The 18972-nt window shown below is 42.5% G+C and overlaps 1 protein-coding gene and 2 long non-coding RNA genes across 5 annotated transcripts in view; 1 reads left to right on the top strand and 2 right to left on the bottom strand.

The window, feature by feature from the left end:
• Positions 1 to 1682, bottom strand: part of LOC135247840 (uncharacterized) — a 79876-nt gene extending 78194 nt beyond the window's left edge. Inside the window, exon 1 of the long non-coding RNA XR_010328314.1 lies at positions 1277 to 1682. This is a non-coding gene — a long non-coding RNA (uncharacterized LOC135247840). The remainder of the gene's footprint in view (positions 1 to 1276) is intronic.
• Positions 1683 to 5608: 3926 nt separating this feature from the next.
• Positions 5609 to 11027, bottom strand: LOC135247841 (uncharacterized). The gene is made up of 4 exons (XR_010328315.1): positions 10855 to 11027; positions 10027 to 10153; positions 8351 to 8477; positions 5609 to 7627 (listed from the first exon to the last, which is right to left on the bottom strand). It is a non-coding gene; the product is annotated as an uncharacterized LOC135247841 (long non-coding RNA).
• LOC135247835 (E3 ubiquitin-protein ligase MARCHF7-like) lies at positions 10034 to 18844 on the top strand. 3 transcript variants are annotated; one of them, XM_064321735.1, is made up of 10 exons: positions 10034 to 10169; positions 11043 to 11149; positions 12595 to 12747; positions 13088 to 13250; positions 13496 to 14684; positions 15340 to 15509; positions 16321 to 16427; positions 16764 to 16865; positions 17406 to 17451; positions 18200 to 18844. In XM_064321735.1, the coding sequence occupies exons 1-10, from the start codon at positions 10067 to 10069 to the stop codon at positions 18283 to 18285; spliced, it is 2226 nt and encodes a 741-aa protein (XP_064177805.1). In that variant the 5' UTR covers positions 10034 to 10066; the 3' UTR covers positions 18286 to 18844. The 3 variants fall into 3 exon arrangements, with proteins under 3 accessions (XP_064177805.1, XP_064177807.1, XP_064177808.1); XM_064321737.1 differs by having other exon boundaries at positions 11043 to 11119; XM_064321738.1 differs by lacking the exon at positions 11043 to 11149 and having other exon boundaries at positions 10040 to 10169.
• The last annotated feature ends 128 nt before the right edge of the window (positions 18845 to 18972 follow it).

Genomic DNA, 18972 nt, shown 5'->3' on the forward strand with positions numbered 1-18972 from the left:
GACAGCGCATTCTGCCGTGCGTTATTTTTTAAATTGGACCTTCAGCGCACCCCACCCTTCGTATTTAAGTTTGCCACCTGTGGTTACATTTTATTCACAATAAAGTTTAATTGATCCTGCAGTCACTGTTCTTTATGATTAATACTCAACTAAACATCCATTCATCAAGCATATCAGCTTATCCACTGCTGTTTTGCTTGCATATTGTTCGTGATAACTTCCATTCATACTGTAAAGTACTGATGTCATTATGCATTTAAAGTAATTACCTACAGGGCTGGGAAATAAGACATGAATCACCTTTATTCAGAAGTTCAACGCTAACGATACAAGCGGGAAAAATGTGCTTTAGCAACTAATTCAGCTAGTTCACGTGACAAAAAACTACACGATTTACAAACTAGATCGCTGAAGGAAATGTCACACATTCGCAACTTACCTTGTTTAAACATTTACCAAATTGTAATTTTCTATTTTACTACAAGTACCACAGTTCGCGATTGAAGATATTGTCAGTTAGCTAGCAATGGATACAACTTAGGAATATGGTTTCTACGCAGTTGACAACGACACATGTCGACTGGTGTAATAGATAACATGGTTAACTATGACATCTACGAAAACTGCGACCAGACTTATACCATTAACTTGGTCAGCTATTGACTAGATTAACAAGCCAGATAACATGTTTACTAGCTACTGCATGTACAGCTTGCTAATGCTAAATTTTTACAAATGACTATAAAGTAAACTAGTTAAGCGTAGATAGCTAGCCAGCATTAGTTCTAAACCTCAGCTCCCGAGCCAGCTACAGATACATATCTCAAACACAATGCAAAGCATATATTTTCGACTAGCCGACTAGCTCTCAATTGCCTGTACTTAATTGGTGACATTCAACCACATTTATATCAGATAGCAGATTTATAAGCCAAGCAGTCATTACGTACTGTCGAATGTAGCTTGAAAACTAGCGTGTTGAGTTGCACTCAAATAACCAGTCGTCTAACGTTAGCTACCACTACCTGCCAAACGCCCGGAGGTAGCTAGCTAACATTAGCTAGCAAATTCGCCAACAGATAACGTGCTTCTCGATGCGGCTTCTGTGGTTAGCTTGCTACGTTAACTAATTAGCGACTGTTAGCTGAATAGCAAGGTACCGAGCACTAATTCATTTACAGAGCTCAATGACAACTAAATATCCAGACCTTTTAAAGACATGACGTTATTGAAAACGTGAGTATCACCAGCTAGAGATTCCTACAATATCACCTACCTTGCAGTTCCTCCGTCCTCCTCGTTCGTTCAACCAACACAACTGCAGTTTCTTGCTCGTGTGCAGCCGGTCTTACGGCTCCTCTTCCCGTACAGCTATTGATATAATTTGAACACTGGCAAACGAACTATTTGTTTTTCTTAGTTTTTTTCTATCCACCTTCCTTTTTTACTCAAACAAATCGTTTTTATCTTAGTTCTATAACGGGATAAGCACATAAAAAGAGAGTAAGTGGAAACGGCTCGTCAGAGGTAAGGAAAGCCAGTAAGTTCGCCTCGCGCTGCTACAGTCCCAAGGCTCCAGTGCACAAGGAGAGCGGACGGTCGATTCATAACAAAAACACGCATCTGCCAGGAATACGCAGTGTGTAGCGCGAGCACGCCTATCGGTACAACTACTGCCTGGCCAGAATGCTGCGAGCGGCAGGAAGGAGTTAAATTATTCATGAGGGTGGGGGGGGGGGGCATTCGCAACAGATATGTTGGGAATTATTCAAGAAGACGGCATGGTCGATGGCAATCAAATCTTTATTTCATCTTCCCATGGATATATATTTTTTTTAATTGATGCGATAGAAAGGTGAAAGACAAACTGAATGTAAGCAGTGACTCCACCTGGTACGAACGGCGGTATTGTATGGGATGTTTGATAACCACTTAATCTCTGCCCCCTTTAATATAAATATATACATGGTCAATTCTGAAATAATAAATTTGCATCATAATACTTTATTGCGTTTTAATATACAATCACTAGCCCACAAGTCTCAAAAGGCCAGTTGTTATGTGCATCTCTGAATAATTTATTAATCTTAAAAAGCATGCTCTTGTGTTGTTTTCACCCGAAAGAGGATTCGGATATACTGAGCTATTGGGGGGGGGGGGGGGCAACTTGGAATATTTGCATGTTCTGAAATATCACAAAATGTTAAGTTATCATCCCAGAATATCATGCAGAGAATCTCACTTTGTTTGTGGGAAGTGAGAGTGCCCTTAAGAAATTTATATATTTTTTTTGCTTTAGACTTTATTTAGTCTACTACAGCAGTGAGGGCACTTTCTAAACTTCACAAGACGTCTTTTCTTTTCAGTATTCATTTCCGAAGCATTGAAAAATGGGTGCTGGTGATCATTTTTGTTGATGGAACCTTTTTTTAAAACCTAATTATGTCTCCCTCTGGCGATTTACTTACAAAAAAAAACTTAATGCAGATGACTTTTTTTTTTTTTTAGAATACGTTCTTATAATGAAGGTTTCACACAAGTATAATGAAAATATGTGTGCCTTAAAAGAGGCACAAATTGTTCCTTTTCTATTTAAAATGCTTCAATTTTTGGCATGATGAGATAAAAAAGAAAAATGGTTCAGGGACGCACAGCACAGGAATCCCATTCGTGAGAGCAAATCAAATTCCTAAACATTTATCTACACAGGAATGCAAACAAAGACTGATCCCTGGTGTGTTAGACCACACCTGCTCTGGGAGCCCACACCTAGAGTAGAGACAGGCACTGGTCCACATTTCCACTTCCTACACATCACAGAGCACACGTGTTGTTTTTGATCTCCATATCTGTCTGGAGTTCAGCTAATGCGCAGCACAGGAACTGCCAACAAATTCACCTGTCAGAGTGAACTATATTCTCATCATCACTGGTAGCCAATGGCTAAATGATCAGAAATTGAAATATACAATACAAGTATTGTGGGTTTTGCAGGCAGGGAAATTCCACATTCTATGTGGGCGGTTGTTAGACTCATCCAACCGGATTTTTCAGTGATTGACATGAACGCACGGACAGCATTTCTTCCGCTCAGTCTCTGCTTTCCTCTTCCTGGTTTTCTCCACATATTTTGCCCTGCAGGTCATCACCTCTTGATGACAGTGGGTGTTCAGCAGACCCACGTCCCACTGTAGGTGCACAACAGTACACAATGAACTTCAAAACCAACCCTTGCGTTGTCCATTTCTCCAGCATTCATATTGTGTATGGATAATACAGAGTAATGCATATTTATCTGAAGTTTTGTATTACTTGGCAAATGTATTTGATATATAATGTTAATATTTAATATTATTCTTGAAACAGTGTAGTTACATTCAACAAACAAAAGTATTCTTTTGAAGTTTGGCTTCAAGTAAGATTCCCTATGCAAAATATGTTGTCATCAGATGACAACGTTAATTAAAAAGCTTGTTCACATGGACACACATTTCAGAGCAAGCACTGAGAAGTTCATTTCATGTTTATATCATAGTGACAGACTGGCAATTAACAGAAGATTAATAGATGATCAACGTGTATTTTAATTAACATATCCATATAACATAACTACTGGCGGTGCTCCTAGACATCTCTTCTGAACTGATGGCCATGAACACAGACAAAGTCTCCATATCTTGGCTATCTGTAACACCATTGAATAAAGAAAACAAACATGTTTTATGCAGGGAAGCAAAGATGTAGCTTTTTGGTATGAAAGATCGTGACTCAGTGTGGCCACACTGACTCAATTTCCACCATTATGTGGAACATAATAATGCTAATCTGAAAAATTAAATTCATGGTTGATTGATGGGCCTTGGTAATACAGCATAAAGCTGACAGATCGCTCTTTTAGATAGAAATCTCTGGAAAATCAGGAACAGATTTTTGCTGTCTGTCAACTAATGAATGTACAGTAATGCAATGTGCAACCAAATCAGCATATTAGGTTATTATACATCTATTGAGAGCTGCAATATATAATGTTTAAAATATGCAAAAAGTTATGCATACAATTAGTCACATTAATAGTTTTTTTATGGAAGGATCACTTTTTTAGTTTTACAGAATGAGCATTTATTTTACTTCCTCTTGAAATGCATCTTCTCTTGGTTAAATTGCAAATAGCATGCTTGTTAAGATATCACTCACTCAACACAAGGTAGCTGTCACAATTCAATTAAAGTAACAGCTCCATCAGTGTCAAGACAAAATGCTGTCCAGCTCTTCCCTCTGGATAAAAATCAGAACATAGACAGCTTCTTTATGTTTATCAAGTCAAGTTGGAAAAGAAGAAAGCCCTGCTATTGTCAAATGTGGTACAGATATCATAGAAAGAATGGACAGTGTATGGAAAGTCAGTCCACTGTTTGCTTGTAGCACTCAGGACAAGATTGAATTAAGACCCATTCAGCATAGATTACAGTTCCATTACTAAGAATGTATCCTCTCTGGAGAGGACTGACTCACACACACACACAAACACATATCTATTTATGTGTGTGTGTGTGTGTGTGTGTGTGTGCATGTGCATATATATATATACTCACACAAACACACAGTGAGCTCCATAATGTTTGGGACAAAGATTTTTTTCTGTATTTGGCTCTGTACTCTAACCACATTTGAATTGTTTAATTCCAAATCTAAAATTGTAAAGTGCACATTCTCAGTTTTTATTTAGTGAGCTTTTCATACATTTGGTTTCACCATGTAGAAATTTCAGCATTTTCTACACATAGTCCCCCCATTTCAAAGCACCATAATGTTTGGGACATAGTAATTAGTTAAGTAAATGACAGTAGTCATGTTTAGTACTTTGTCGCATATCCTTTGCATGCAATGACTGCTTAAAGTCTGTGACCCATATACTTCACTAGGTGCTGAGTATCTTCTCTGATGAGTTTTCTCTTCAGCATATGAAATGCATCTTCAGTTGGATTCAGACCTAGTGAATGACTTGGCTTGTTGAGAATTTTCCAGTTTTTAGCTTTGAGAAACTCCTTTGTCACGTTAGCAGTATATTTGGGATCATTGTCTTACTGCAGGACGAAGCACTGCCTAACGACTTTGGAGGCATTTGCTTGAACTTGAGCAAATAAGATGCTTCTGTACGCAACATAATTTATTCTTCTGCTGCTATCAGCAGTAATATCATCAGTGAAAACAAGTAAGCCAGTACCTGTAGCAGCCATGCCCAAACTATAACACCCCCATCACCATATTTCACAGATGGGGGGGGGGGTGCTTTGGATCTTGGGTAGTTCCTTTTAGCTTGCACACTTTGCTCCTGCCATCACTTTGATAAAAGTGAATCTTGGTCTCATCTGTCCACAAGACCTTTTCCCAGAACTTTTCAGGCCCTTTTAGATACTTCATATATATACTGTTTTATTGATTTAGGTAAACAATAAACCTTCCAAATATAATTGACCTGAAATTAAGTAGAGGATTGTGCATCATTTCATTATGCTTAACAAAGGGTATTTTTAAAGTGTTTTTATTATCCATGAGATCCCGTGAGATTTTCAGCTTCTCTGAAAGCTGATTCACCAAGGAAGAAATACATGTGGATGTTCTGAGAGACAGACTGATATTCAAGACAGGTCAAACCAATCCTAAAGAAAGAAATGGTGAGATAGATGGAACAGTAGTGGGACCAAGCAGTTTGAGGCTTAAATTTCACAGTCCATAGCTGTCCTACTCATTTACAGTATGGTACCGGTGAGATTGGGTTATGTGGTAATATAAAATATAACATTCAAGTGCACATCAACCGTAGAAAATTTCAGCCCTTTGCACTCTCTGCAGAGGCATCCACTCAGGTGTTACTAAAAAGGGAGTTGGCTACGCAATGTTTGATCATAGAACAAATTTTATTGTACATCCAATTCCACCAAATTTCCCAAATATATACAATCAGGAGTCTTAGTAACCACCAAGGCAATGTAAACTGCATCTCCTTTCCAGTCAATGGTACATTTCTCTTGCTCTATACATGATCTGTCAATCTCTCGTGCAGTCCGTCACTGTGTTCCTTTAGTCCTTGTTTGCTTCTGTCCCTGTCTCAGGGGAGGAAGTTGGCCTGTTGCCCAAGGGGAGGCTGGATGTAGGACACATCAGGCTGCTATTTATGACCATTGGCCACATCAGTGCAGTTTGAACTTGCTGGCATCAGCTTCATGCCTCAGTGGGCATGGTCCCACCCAACCCTTCCTGCTCAGCCCCCCTCCATCCCAGGGCAGCCCCCACGGTCTTTACGAGACCAAAGCCGCTGCACACCCGTGGAGATCTGCCGAGCCGGCCGGGCAAATTGAACCCCAGCAAGCATGACAGTCACACCCGAGATGTGGAAACTGATAAGACACCTGTCAAAACAGGCAATGGAAATGCTTATTTTAGACTGGAGAAAAAAAACTAATGGAACTGGGGGAAAACAGTAACTAAATCATGACAGACCTACACATCTGAGGAGCTCATATGAGGGTACAGTATTCTGCAGGGTTGTGATTGAGCAGAGGCCTGCAACCTGGGTCCTGGAGAGCCACAGGCAGTGCTGGTTTTTCATTGTTACTCTGTACTTAATGAATTAAAGCAGTTGATTACACAGGTAATGCAGATTTTAAGGTGAAAACAAAAACCAGCAGAACTTGTGGCTCTCCAGGACCAGGGTTGCAGATCACTGTTCTAGAAACATCATGGGATTGTTGCCATGACCGCTGTTCTGGTGCCTGTGTTTCGGTTTTTGCTGTAGGTTTTCGCAAAGTCGCAGAGAGGAAAAAGAGATTAAATGAGTTGGGTTTGATCAGGAGAAATCTGTCGGAGCCAAGCAGAGGCAGCAAAACCCAGGCCCCAGCCCCAGATCCTCTGTTAATCCACTCTAACTCTGGTGCCTTCTGCCAAGCAGTGTCAAACTGCCATTCCCCGCACTCCTTCCCTGGGGCCCTGGCAGACTTAATCCTTCACACTGCTCTCAGATGCTACACCGAAGACATGAGAGAGAATGGTTCAGTTCCCTTCGGTAACAGATGGTGTGGCTCTGTGTATCTGAGCTGATATCGCTTCAGAGTGTATGCTTTACACTGCTGACAGAGGCCCAGAAGACCCAACCTTGCTGCGGTTCGCATCAGTTCATAAGCGCCGGTGCCAGAACAGCCAGTCAAAGGTGTCTTTGTCAAAGATACTGTCTCTGTCAGTGACGCAGTCACAATCCTTTTTAAGTAGTGCATGAATTTGTGTGGCTGGAAGCGGGGAAATAGGAAGAAATTGGGGACACTGCCCAAGGGCCAGACCAGTTTGCTAATCCATTTCTTGCTGTGCATTTTGGTGTTGCTGCTATATAAACAGCCCGCTGTATCTGCCTAAGGGTATAATTGTACTGGCAAGAACCCTTTGTGGCAGAGCAAGATAGGAGGCTCATCTCCTGACAAGCTATAGGTTGCAGCCTCCTATTGACGCACTGTAGCCTCCAGTAATCCGAGACCAAGCCTGTCGTCATTATAGTCATTTTAGCACCCTCTGCATGAACAGGTTCCTCCAGTACAGGAATGAAGGATTTGGAAGAACCAGATCCTCTGTAGACTGCCTGCAGGGAAAATAAGAAATATTTTAGTGATTAAACAGTTCTTCAAACAAAGGAAAAACGGGGCTAAATATGAAAATTGACACTTACTTCACCTACCTGGTTAACTAATACAATGTATTGTATAGATATGTACAAAACAGTTGCTGCTCTCTTATTCTGCCAACTGTGCATTTTCAGAATGTTACACAATGAAAAGTGTTATATTATAATATTATAATATAATAATAGCAATAATAATAATAAATATGTTATTATTATTATTATTATTATTCTTATTATGTACCAAATAAGTAATATTTAATTGTCTGACCCTTTCTATGTGTCTGAGCAATTACTCTTACTATGCTTACTTTAGTGAGAAAAGGATTAAGGAGGGAGGCATCTAACACTGCAATCTCAATAATCTGTTCACAGGGAGAAGGGGGTGATTAGCCATGAATCTCATGCGCTGCACTCAACATGGCAACAGTGGCAGCATAGCAACCAGTTGCTAGGGAGAAGGAGAAAGCAGGCGCATGTGAAGCCGCCATGCTTATTAGATAAGTGAGCTGTAAAAAAAAAAAAAAAGGAATTCCCCAGCGACTGTCACTGCTGCCTGGTTTCCATGGTGACCACATGGAAGTGATGGAATTGAAGATGGACGGGCACACTGCATGCACCATGTGTTCTCTCACTGGGTAGTGGAACACCAATAGATAAAAGGCACCAAGGGCCTTGCCCCACCTGTAAAAGACAGAGGGAATGGCACCTGCCAGAAGAGCTAGTCTATTCTTGTCCTCTAGAAGAACCAAAGGAATTTCCAGGCTTCAGTGCCATCACAGGAAGATGGCAGTATCCATTTGGTGGTACACTGAGCCAAGAATGTGAAAAAAAAATTAGAATTTGTGAACTTTTCAATTGTGAAAATCATTTTTTGTAACACTTTTTCAACTTTACTACGCAATTTGGAATGCTTGGTCATGCTCTGACTGCAATGCTCATCGCAGCCTCCATTATGGATTTTGGACAGCACAAACAAGGGTGCACTCTCGTCTGAAGCATGTAATGCCAACGCTTCCTTCTTTACATTTTGCAAGTCAGCTTGGACAGACATAAGTTGGAAGAAGACACTTCAGGTAGTGTCTGAATTGCCAAACACAATCTATGAGTATCTGGAAAACTTTGTTGACTTTTGTGGCACAGGCTTACTGTAATGTAATTCGTGTTGGCAGATATCTGCCGCTCAGTTTGGTTGGCTGGGCTGTTTGTTGTTTCAAGTTCCCACCCCAGAGACTGTTTGCCCTACCCCTCCCTGTGACTTGCACTTCCTCTTCTCTGATCATATTTATGCTTTCAGAATTACAGGGCCCAAGTGGTGTTTTTGCATTATTTCAGTCTAGAAATTACTGAAAAAATTTCAAATGAATATTATTCAGCTTTCATTTAGTGCTTAAACAAATCAAAATCACCCCAACTAGTTTGATCAAGGATCAAGAATAGCTACTGAAAGCCCTCTATGAAGCTTACTGTAGCTAGCCTGATTATTACACTTCTATAAAACACATGTTAATTACAATAACATTTTAACTATTATTCCTCATGTAGGCTAATAATATGTAAAACAAATGTAAAACAGTTACATTTGCTCTATAAGGAATGCTTTTTATAGTCATAGGATGTTTGGTCACATCAAGTGATTGTTTTGGCCTTTTCTATTTGGAAGTAGCTGTAAATTTCAAGTAACATTTAGCTATGCACATTATTTATGGCAGGTCCACCAGAGAATGTTCCAGCATTGAACTGCGACCTCCAACTGGACTCCTGTCCAGAATTACTAACTCACCATTGGTTTTATTAACAAAGCACATCCCCAACATTAGATGTAGTTATGTCACCTTTCAGTGCATACTTTTTAGGCTCTATAAATGACAATATTGAATCAATCTTGAGAGACTAGTGGTAACTGGGGTGCGATGAGGCAGTGTCAGTGGGGCCTGCTGAATCACTCCCATGGATTTGATACCAACCACAATCTGAAACAGTGCCTTAACAGGACAAGTGATTCAGGAGCCCATTTCTGCAAATTATTTTACAGTAAGAACAAAAATTTACCTAACATCTAATGGTCATAACAGGAATGTGAATAATTGAGGTAACATTGCAAAATAAATGTAAAAATTAAAAATCCACATGTAACATTGTGTAGGCATGGCTACTTAATTCCTGTTAAAATAAGTGTTTCTTGATGCAAGCCAGAAAATTCCTGAGCCATGGCAATTTTTTAAAGACTGTGTTTTTTTAAGAGCCCCGTGTTAGCTAGTAGTCATGTTGTGCTCATGACGGCCTTTAAAAATTAATTGAGGCTTTAAAAAATGTGGCTGAGTCGCTCATTGGAATCTCTGCAGGTCGTCTCCACTTACCTGCAACCGTTCGCTCATTGTGTAATGCGCGCTCACGGACATGCGGATTGCTTCATCTCAGTCAGCTGTGTTAAGGAACGCGCTTAATCTCCATGGAGACTCGGACGCGTCCCTTCAGAGGCTCGGGCTCCGCCGGAGAAAAGGTTAGTTGATCAAAAATACATACAAAGTGATAGGTCGAATGAACAACTAACGTAATTAAACCGATGACGATTAAAACGATAAAACTAATGTCATAACGAATGAGCTGTGCAGAAAGCTGTCCACGATCTACGTTAACTGTGATAACATGTTGGTTATCTAATCTTACCACAGTCCCGCACAGTAACCTTAGATCCCCAGCGCTAGGCTAATAATGGTACAGCAGCGTTAACATAAACTGTAGCTAGTATAAATATTGGCTATCTGATACTGGCCGGCATCAAATAAAATTTATAGTTGTTATAGCCAACCAACCCTTGTGGCATTGGCACACACAACTGCAGTTGCTAGCAAGCGAATTGGCTTTATAACTTTATCAAACTTGTTGGTTTATTTTGGAAAATTATGCCGAGTATTAAGTAGACCAACGTTTACTGACGTTTAGTAGCCTACTGTTTGCTTGCAGCTTTCGCTTATTTGACAGTGTTATGTAAATGAGATAACACTGCAGGATTATTTAGCTAAGTTATAGCGGCCTTAATATTAATGACTTAACGATGACTAGTTATATGACCTGTCTAAATTAGCTATCTATTTGGCAATCTATTTTTATAGTTGCAAATATTTTAACGTTGTAAGTCGGGAAGTCATCACTTGGCACTTAAAGTTCTCTTTTTGAAGATTTACCTTGTGGAAGAACTTGGGTTGCTTTCAAGGCACATGCACTTATATTACATGTCCTATTCTGAGACAAACTGTTTTTGGAGGAGTCAGTAATCCAATGTTGTAGCTATTTATATTTCAATATTATGTGTTCTCTGATTGTCCCTAGATTTATTGAAAAATGTATAAAATGGAAACACTTTTATTTGCAGTCAATCCCCACAGAATGTTCAACAGCTGGGCAAGACAGGCAGCTGAGAGCCTCACTAATGCTCAACACATGCGAGAGGTCAGACAAAGGATAGACCTGGACCATCAAGTGCGTACAACAGGGGACTGTGTTGTTCACTATATTGACACAAGTTTTTTTCTAGACTGGTCTAGAAATTGCATAAGAAGCAGAGCAACTCGCAAATGAAGTTAATATAAGCCACTTCTCTCATCCTTCACATCACATACCCAACTTCTCCATGATTTGAGTACACTGACAGGGACCATATGTACTCTGTAAGAGTTGATTTAACACTGAAGAATTTACTGTGTACCTGAGCCGTGGAGGACCAAGGATGGGCCGAGGTAAATTTGCTGAAGCGACAGAGAATGAATCCAGGCTGTGACATATCTTACCTTGAAGTGCTCCCGTCTGGATGAATTAGGTTTAGCAGCAAGTTATCCCTGTTTTAAAGTCTTGTCAAGAGCCCTGCCAATATTTGCGCAGGCTTCAGTTTCCCTTCAGTTTTGTGGCTCCACAAAGCACTCCTCCTCATAGTGTTTTGGATGTAGTGCAGCTTAATGCAAGGGTGTCACATGCTTTCAAATGCCCCCCCAAATCCAACATGCCTGCAAAACAATGAAAAAGATGAGATGCAATACAATAAGCAAAGTGATAGGAAAACACAAATTACAGCTGCCATTTTTGACATGCGTTTAGCACTTCTTTTATTCAGAACTTTGTAATGTCCAGTTAGAATTGTAACCTGTCTCATTGCTGCAACCACATTCCTCCCCCCCCTATGAGTTAGACCCCGTTAGACCAGCTAGTGCAAAAGTGTACAAAAGTGAACAAGACATACATGCAAGATATACACTATATGACCAAAAGTATCTGGACACCCCTTAGTCTAGGGCTGTTTTTCATAGTTTGGGCTAGGCCCCTTCATTTCAGTGAAGGCAAATCTTAATGCTACAGCATACAATCACATTCTTGACAATTCTGTGCTTCCCCAACAGTTTAGGGAAGGCCCTTTCCTTTTTCAGCATGACAGTGCCCCTGGGCACATAGCGAGCTCCATACAGAAATGGTTTTGTTGAGAGTGGTGTGGAAGAACTTGACAGGCCTGCACAGAGCCCTGACCTCAACCCTATCCAACACCTTTGGGATCAATTGGAAAGCCAACTGCGAGCCAGGCATAATTACTCAGTCGGTGCCCAACTTCACTAATGCTCTTCTGGCTGAATGGAAACAAATCTCTGCAGCAATGCTCCAATACCTACTGTAGTATAAAGCCTTCCCAGAAGAGTGGAAGTTGTTATAGCAGCAAAGGGTGGACCAGCTGCATATTAATTCCCATAATTTTGGATGAGATGATGGATGTCATGTGTCCACATGCCTTTGGCTATGTAGTGTATGTAAAGGTTCTGAATCACGTAGACTGAACAATGAGCTGTTTTCCACAGTTTTGCATTGTAGTCATTTCAGGGAAAACTGAAGAGAGGGTAAATGCAATAAATATAAGGCTTCTCAGAGTGGTCATCACCTTGCAGGAACGCCTGCGCAGGCGAGAGCAGGAGAGGGCAGAGGCCGAGCTGAAGAGAGAAACACACCCAAGACGGTTGCCAGCGCCACCCTTGCTCAACAAGCACAGAGCACGCACCTATGACAGGCCTTGGGCAAAGAACACAGCAGGTACCAAAAAGGTATGGCAACCTCTACCTCACTCTCGATAAACAGGCTCTTGATATATACTGATTGGTCCTGAAAATTTAAGGCAGTTAAGGCAACTTGTGAGCAGCTTTTTTTTAAGGGCTTTGTGATGGAATGGCATAATACAGCACACAGCGTTTCATTTACAGGATTCCAGGGTGGATTTTCAACAGAGGGATTTGTTTCATCCAGATACATTTTCCATTGTCCACGTCGTCTTCGTGTTTACGGATTTTGTCGCACTGTGTTTGATCCCAGTTGGGATCATTTCTTTACATTTCTTTACATTTCATTTTCATGGCCTTCCCCCACCGGGCCATCTATAACCTGCAGCCCTCCTCTACCTCCGATCGCGTCCATGAGCCCAGGGCAGGCCATTTGTCAAACAGAAGCTGTGCGTCCAAGCTTCCTGTCATTGCCCGCAGAGCTCAGACGCAGACTCTGACAGTTTCTGGGAAGACACAGCGGAGAGCTCCAGCCACTGCGACACAGCTCGGTAAGCTCTTTGGAACACCCCCCACCCCCCCATCCCAGGAACAACTCTCCATCATCCACAGGACTGGGTAGCCATTTTTTTAATGTGGTAGATTAATTTATCGGTTATGTTAACTGCCGTATCTGAATTTGTAGATGTGCCATTGTGAAGTGCATTTTGGAATATAAAAATAGGATCTGCCATGGGATCTATTTTTGTGTATGTAATAGTAAATGTGGTTCTATTTGTTTTTTCACCCTTTTAAGGTAAAGTACTACCTCCACCATGCCACAAACAGAATTCGGTGAATGAGAAAAATGCCGGTTGTAAACTGGCACCCAGTAAAGACTTTTATTCTCCGAGAAGAACGCAAAGCAGGAGGCCCAGAGAGGCACCCAGCCAAGAGATGGAAAAGGATAAGCCCAAAGTCACACTCACCCTTAGCCGGCAGGCCTTATCTCCCATCCGCGGTTTGGACAGCAGCTCTGTCCCATTACCCTTGTCTTCCCCTGATTGGACCCCAGTGGACTGGTCTCTGATGTCATCACTCCACTGTCGTTCCCCCAGCCCCGTGGACGAGTCAGATCTCCAACTGATTTCTCACCCCTTCCAAGAGTGTATGAATGAAAGCAGCATTGGCGAGGATATAGGCGACAACGAGACCAGCGGCAGTAGAATTCTTTGTGGAACAGACTTATCTGTAAGCTCAGCGGACAGTGGAATTTCCCGCTCAAGCTGCCCCTCAAATAGCGGAGGAACCCCGGAGAACTCCCTCAGCGATGAATTCCGCTCCCTGGACTTGCTGCCTTCCCAGTACGGGGGTGAAAATGACCCTTTGCCCACCTGGGTGAACCCAGAGAGTGGGGGTGACCCCAGCCCTCCCAGCTGCAGCCCACTCCGCAGCACACGTACCCCTGTGTTACTGGAGCCCCCAGTGAGGCTGGAGAACAGGCTTCTGGGGGAAACGGACAGAGCTTCTTTTAGAGGTGGATACAGCCCAGTGCCACCCATTTCTGAGAGGACTCATGGGGACCGCCTCCCAGCCCCCACCGCTGAAGAGCATCTAGATCGGCGAATCTCTGACCCTAGCGTCGGCCTCACGAGGGCTTCCTGGGGCCAGCTCAGCTCGGCAGGTCCTGAGAGTGGCCAGGAGACGGCGCCTGCAGAGGGGAGCCCCGCCACTGCGACTGGGAGGCGGTCCTTGGACGTTGTCAGGCTGGAAGAGCGAGAACATGGGGGAGGAGCCTCGATGAGCGGTGCCTCAGTGGGCGTGGCCTCTCGTAGACCAAGAACCAGTGGGCTGCTCGATCACCTGGCCCTGGCGCTGATGGCACTCCAGGAAGTGCGGAGGGAGGTGGTGCAGATCCACCTGGACAGCACGCAAGAGAGAAGCGGAGGCGCAGCGGAGACCAAACCTCCAGCCGACCCAGAAACCTTGCGCAGGATCACAGAAAGGTGCGTTCTGTTCGTCACTGTGATCCAGAGAGACTGCTATGCCCTTGCTATTCCTTAACTGCCTATTTGTATTCAGTACTACACACAGTTTTTCAACTGGTGTAGTATTGAGTCCATTTATTGTCTGGCTGCCACTTATTAGAGGCTCAGATATGTACGTATTTGCATCATACATAGCACTTGGATGAAAGGCAGGGCGTTTCTTTTTGCATTTGCAGTTCTAGGGAAAGAAAATTGCATTTTTGCCTGCAAAATTGCCATATTCAACGTACTTTAGAGTCTCAGCCACGTCAGAGCTGCTACACTTTGCATGGTCTTCGGTCCTGTAAGCTCATGCAAATGTGACACAGCCAACCCACCAGCCAGTCAGATAAGGACAGTGGCCCATATTCATTTAACCTCTCTGTCATCTAGGATCAATTTACCTTGCTACATAGCCTAACCTTATCAATTATAAGCTGAAAGACTAAACTGATCCCAGATCAGTAGTCCTACTCTAAAGTGGTTCGTGGATACGGGCCAATAAAACCATGTGGCTGTGAGCAGAAATTCAGACGTTGAGCCTCAGTCGGTTGCTTGAGTGAGCGGATTCGATCTGAATGCTAATGGCTGGCGAATCCCAGTCCGAGCAACCTGGCCTGCTCTGTCTCCGCAGCCTGTTGGAGGAGGAGTCTGACGAGGAGGAGGGGGACCTGTGTCGGATCTGTCAGAGCTGGGGCGGCACCCCCCAGAATCCCCTGCTCACGCCCTGTCGGTGTACCGGCAGCCTGCAGTACGTGCACCATGACTGTCTCAAAAGGTGGATCCAAGCTAAAGTCCAGTCAGGTGAGGCTCCATGTCTCTGGCCTTAAGCTGTGTTTGTAGCAGTATTCAGCTTGCATTCACTTCAACATGTGTGTTCAGTGCTTATGAATAAACAATATTATTGAGTAGTTACATATTAACTAGGTGTGTGGCAGGCATACTGCCGACCAATATATCTATGGCTGCTGGGATGATGATATTTGAGCATTTTAAACTGAAAGTTGTGGTTCTCTTGTTGCTGACTTTCTTAAAGGTTATGATTGAGTGAGAGAAAATGGTTTAAATGTCTGCATTAAATGTACCAGAAATCTGCTTAAGTATCAAACCCTGGAGACTGCCTTCAATATTATTACTCCATATGAGTTTACGCTGCATTTACAGCAACACCTTCTATTTTATAAATCATGCTTCATATTCTCACAATAGATTCTCATACAGTAGCCTATCCACCCTCCTATACTGTGCCAATAGCCAAAGGCCTTCATACATAGATTTTATAGTGAATGAATGTAGGGCACACTGGGATTTGTGTGTGAAGCATTCAGTGGCAAATCACTTCAGGAAATGCCATGACATGCACAATTAGGTCTTACTGACTGTGAGAAGTGAATATGTGGGCCCCTCCTTCAAATTATGTTGTTATATCCAACATTGTTTATGTAATGTAGAAGGAGCAAAGAACTATTTCTCACAGTGTGCTAGATATAAACTTGTAGCTTCAATTACATTTTACATGTAGCTTACATTTTCTGCAGCATATAGAGTGTAATACAGGCAGCTGGTGGATGACTGCTCAGTGTCAGTGCTTGTGCGTGTTTGTATGGGTGTCCAGGAGCAGAGTTAACTGCTGTGAAGGCCTGTGAGCTGTGCAAGGCAAGCCTCAATCTGGATCTGGAGGGCTTTGATTTGGAGGAGTGCTACAGGCAACGCCAGGCCCAGGTGAAATTTCCAACTCAAACGTGAAGACCAGACCTTGATAATGTGTATTGAATGAAAATACTCAGACTGTTCAGATGCAGCGGAAACTGGAAAAACCTAGCCATCCCTGACAATTTTCTACAGAACGAGATAACAGTCGAAGAGTACACAGAATTGTCGGTTGCTGGAAAATTGTCATCTGCAGGAATGCTGCTTGGTGTTTAACGTTTCAAAGTATCTCAGTCGCTTATTTTACCCAGCTCTGGTTCTGTTGGTTTTGGCCCAGGAGGTTGCATATGTGGTGTTGTGGTGCGGGTTCAGTGGATATAACCGCACTGCGTCCCCCTCGTTTCCCAGGTGGAGCAGGCCAGTCCGGAGCTGCACGTGCTTCGGCTCCTTCAGCAGAGGCTGTGGGACGTGGTGCGCGCGGTGGAGACGCGCAGCTACGCCACCTTCAATGTGAGGGCTTTTACCCACAATGCTGCTGTGCCGCCCATTTCGGCCAAGGGGGGGGGTAGACCCGCTCGAGCCACCGGGGAAAGATTATTTGTCTGCAGGGAGCTGGGCTTTGTTTACATTAGTGTGACAAAAAGAGACCCCGCAGGCATAACTTACCCGCTCCTTATCGTGGCATGGGATGCAAGGGACTGTGGGAAATGTTCCCTTTAGCCGGGTGAGCTTAGCGTCCATTGTTCAAAGGAGAAGCAGACAATGCGTACGGGGCCTGATACCAGGTGCGCTTCACCTTGGGCGTGGCTGTTTTTCTTCTTCACGGGGCGACTTAAAACATCTCAGATCCTGTTTACACAGCTGGTTTTCAGAAGAGCGCTCCGGCTAGTTCACAGCCCTCATCTTAATACCCCGGCTGCTGCAGGCCGCGCTCCAGTCCCAGGCTTCTTTTCCGCTTTTGATGTTTTTCCTCATGTCTCTGTCCGCCCTAGGGGGAGGATAGGAGGGGGGAAAAGAACTAAACGTACGGTTTCTTCCCCTCTATCTTAGGTGGCAACGGCACTCTACCTGATTCACCAAACTGCTGGGAGTACAAGTAGGTCTCAAAAAAAAGGCTTTCTTTCAACAATACTCTTGTAATGATGTCATATTCCCAAATGGAGGTGATATAAAGGTTGGAGTCTAGACGATTTATGATGTACAATACAGTTTAGCATGAGCAAGCATTAATTGGCTTCTATATCTAGGCATGCCAAGCCAGATTCCTCTCCATGAAAGCAATGCTTAACCTTCATGACCCAGATTTTCATAAAACTTCACGTGAAGGGGTTTCAGATTTCTAAATATTGCACAACTCATATTCTCAAGGGATTCTTTTTTTCCTGCATGAAACGCCTTCTCCTTTGCAGAGTGTATTATGACCTGGGCTGAACCAGCATCTGTAGTTCTTCATATACAAGAGCGCAGGTTTTGTCACTCCTGTAGTATTTAGGGAATTAGCCATAAATATTAATACTATTATGCATTATTAGGTTACACATGAACACTTGGTTTCTATTACCATTTTTAGTTGTTTCCATGCGATACACACCATTAACAGGAAGAGCTTAGGTTTGAAGCAGAAGTATTAAGCTGAGGTAATTACCTCAGATATCATGTTATTTGTTTTCTGGGGAAGTTAGTTCTAATAGATGGTTTGTAGAACTTCAAACAGTGTAAAACAAGGGCACAAATAGCAGTCATTCTGTATTTATGAAATTATTAAAGAATAACAGATTTCAAGTTTCATGGACGATGAACAACGTCAGCAAACGTAAAGTGACTGTTGAGGCTTTGTCCCATAGGTGTGAGACTGATGGTGGCCTCTCCTGAGAGTGCCAGGACAGGGCACCAGAGAATGGCCCAATCAGAAGAGACATCTGACCCATAATCCTCCACAGCCACACTGCAGCATGAGCATTCTAGGCGCAGCTGTCTTCTTAAAACAGGGATCTCAAACTCACATCCTGGAGGGCTGCTGTGTCTGCTGGTTTTTGATGTGTTCCTGTACTTAAATGCTTAATTTAAGTCATTGATTAGCTAAAGAGTCTGCACACCTTGTTTTCAAGGCTTAAATTGACTGCAGATTGAAAGGAAATGACTAAAACCAGCAGAGACTGTGGGCCTTCAGGAGCTGAGCTTCAGACTCCTGTTTTAATAAGATATTGGTCGCGATTAAAGTCTAGTTAATAAAAACAGGATTTGAATTTACCAGTCAGCATTTTTAACATTGCGTTGAATGTCGACAAACACACTGGATCTGTTTTACTTGCCATGAATGCTTAATGACTAGTTTGAGTGAAAGTTCTATAGCTTCTCCAGGGATTAAAATTATTTATCTTAATGTTTATGAATGCTTATCTGTTTTATCGATCTATTTATATTTCTGTATTAATTCATGACCAATAATGTTTGATTTGAAAAGGAATAAATAATAAAATGTCATATTAGTTTTATAAGGTGATGCCGTAGTTTCACTGATCTGCTACCATCAATCATTTGTAATCACGTTTCCAATCTTTGTAATTTATATTCGAAAAAAAAAAAACTGGTAGTATTTTGTATAATTTTTCTTATT

This window comes from Anguilla rostrata, chromosome 2 (genome assembly GCF_018555375.3).
Source record: "Anguilla rostrata isolate EN2019 chromosome 2, ASM1855537v3, whole genome shotgun sequence".
Classification (NCBI taxonomy): domain Eukaryota; kingdom Metazoa; phylum Chordata; class Actinopteri; order Anguilliformes; family Anguillidae; genus Anguilla; species Anguilla rostrata.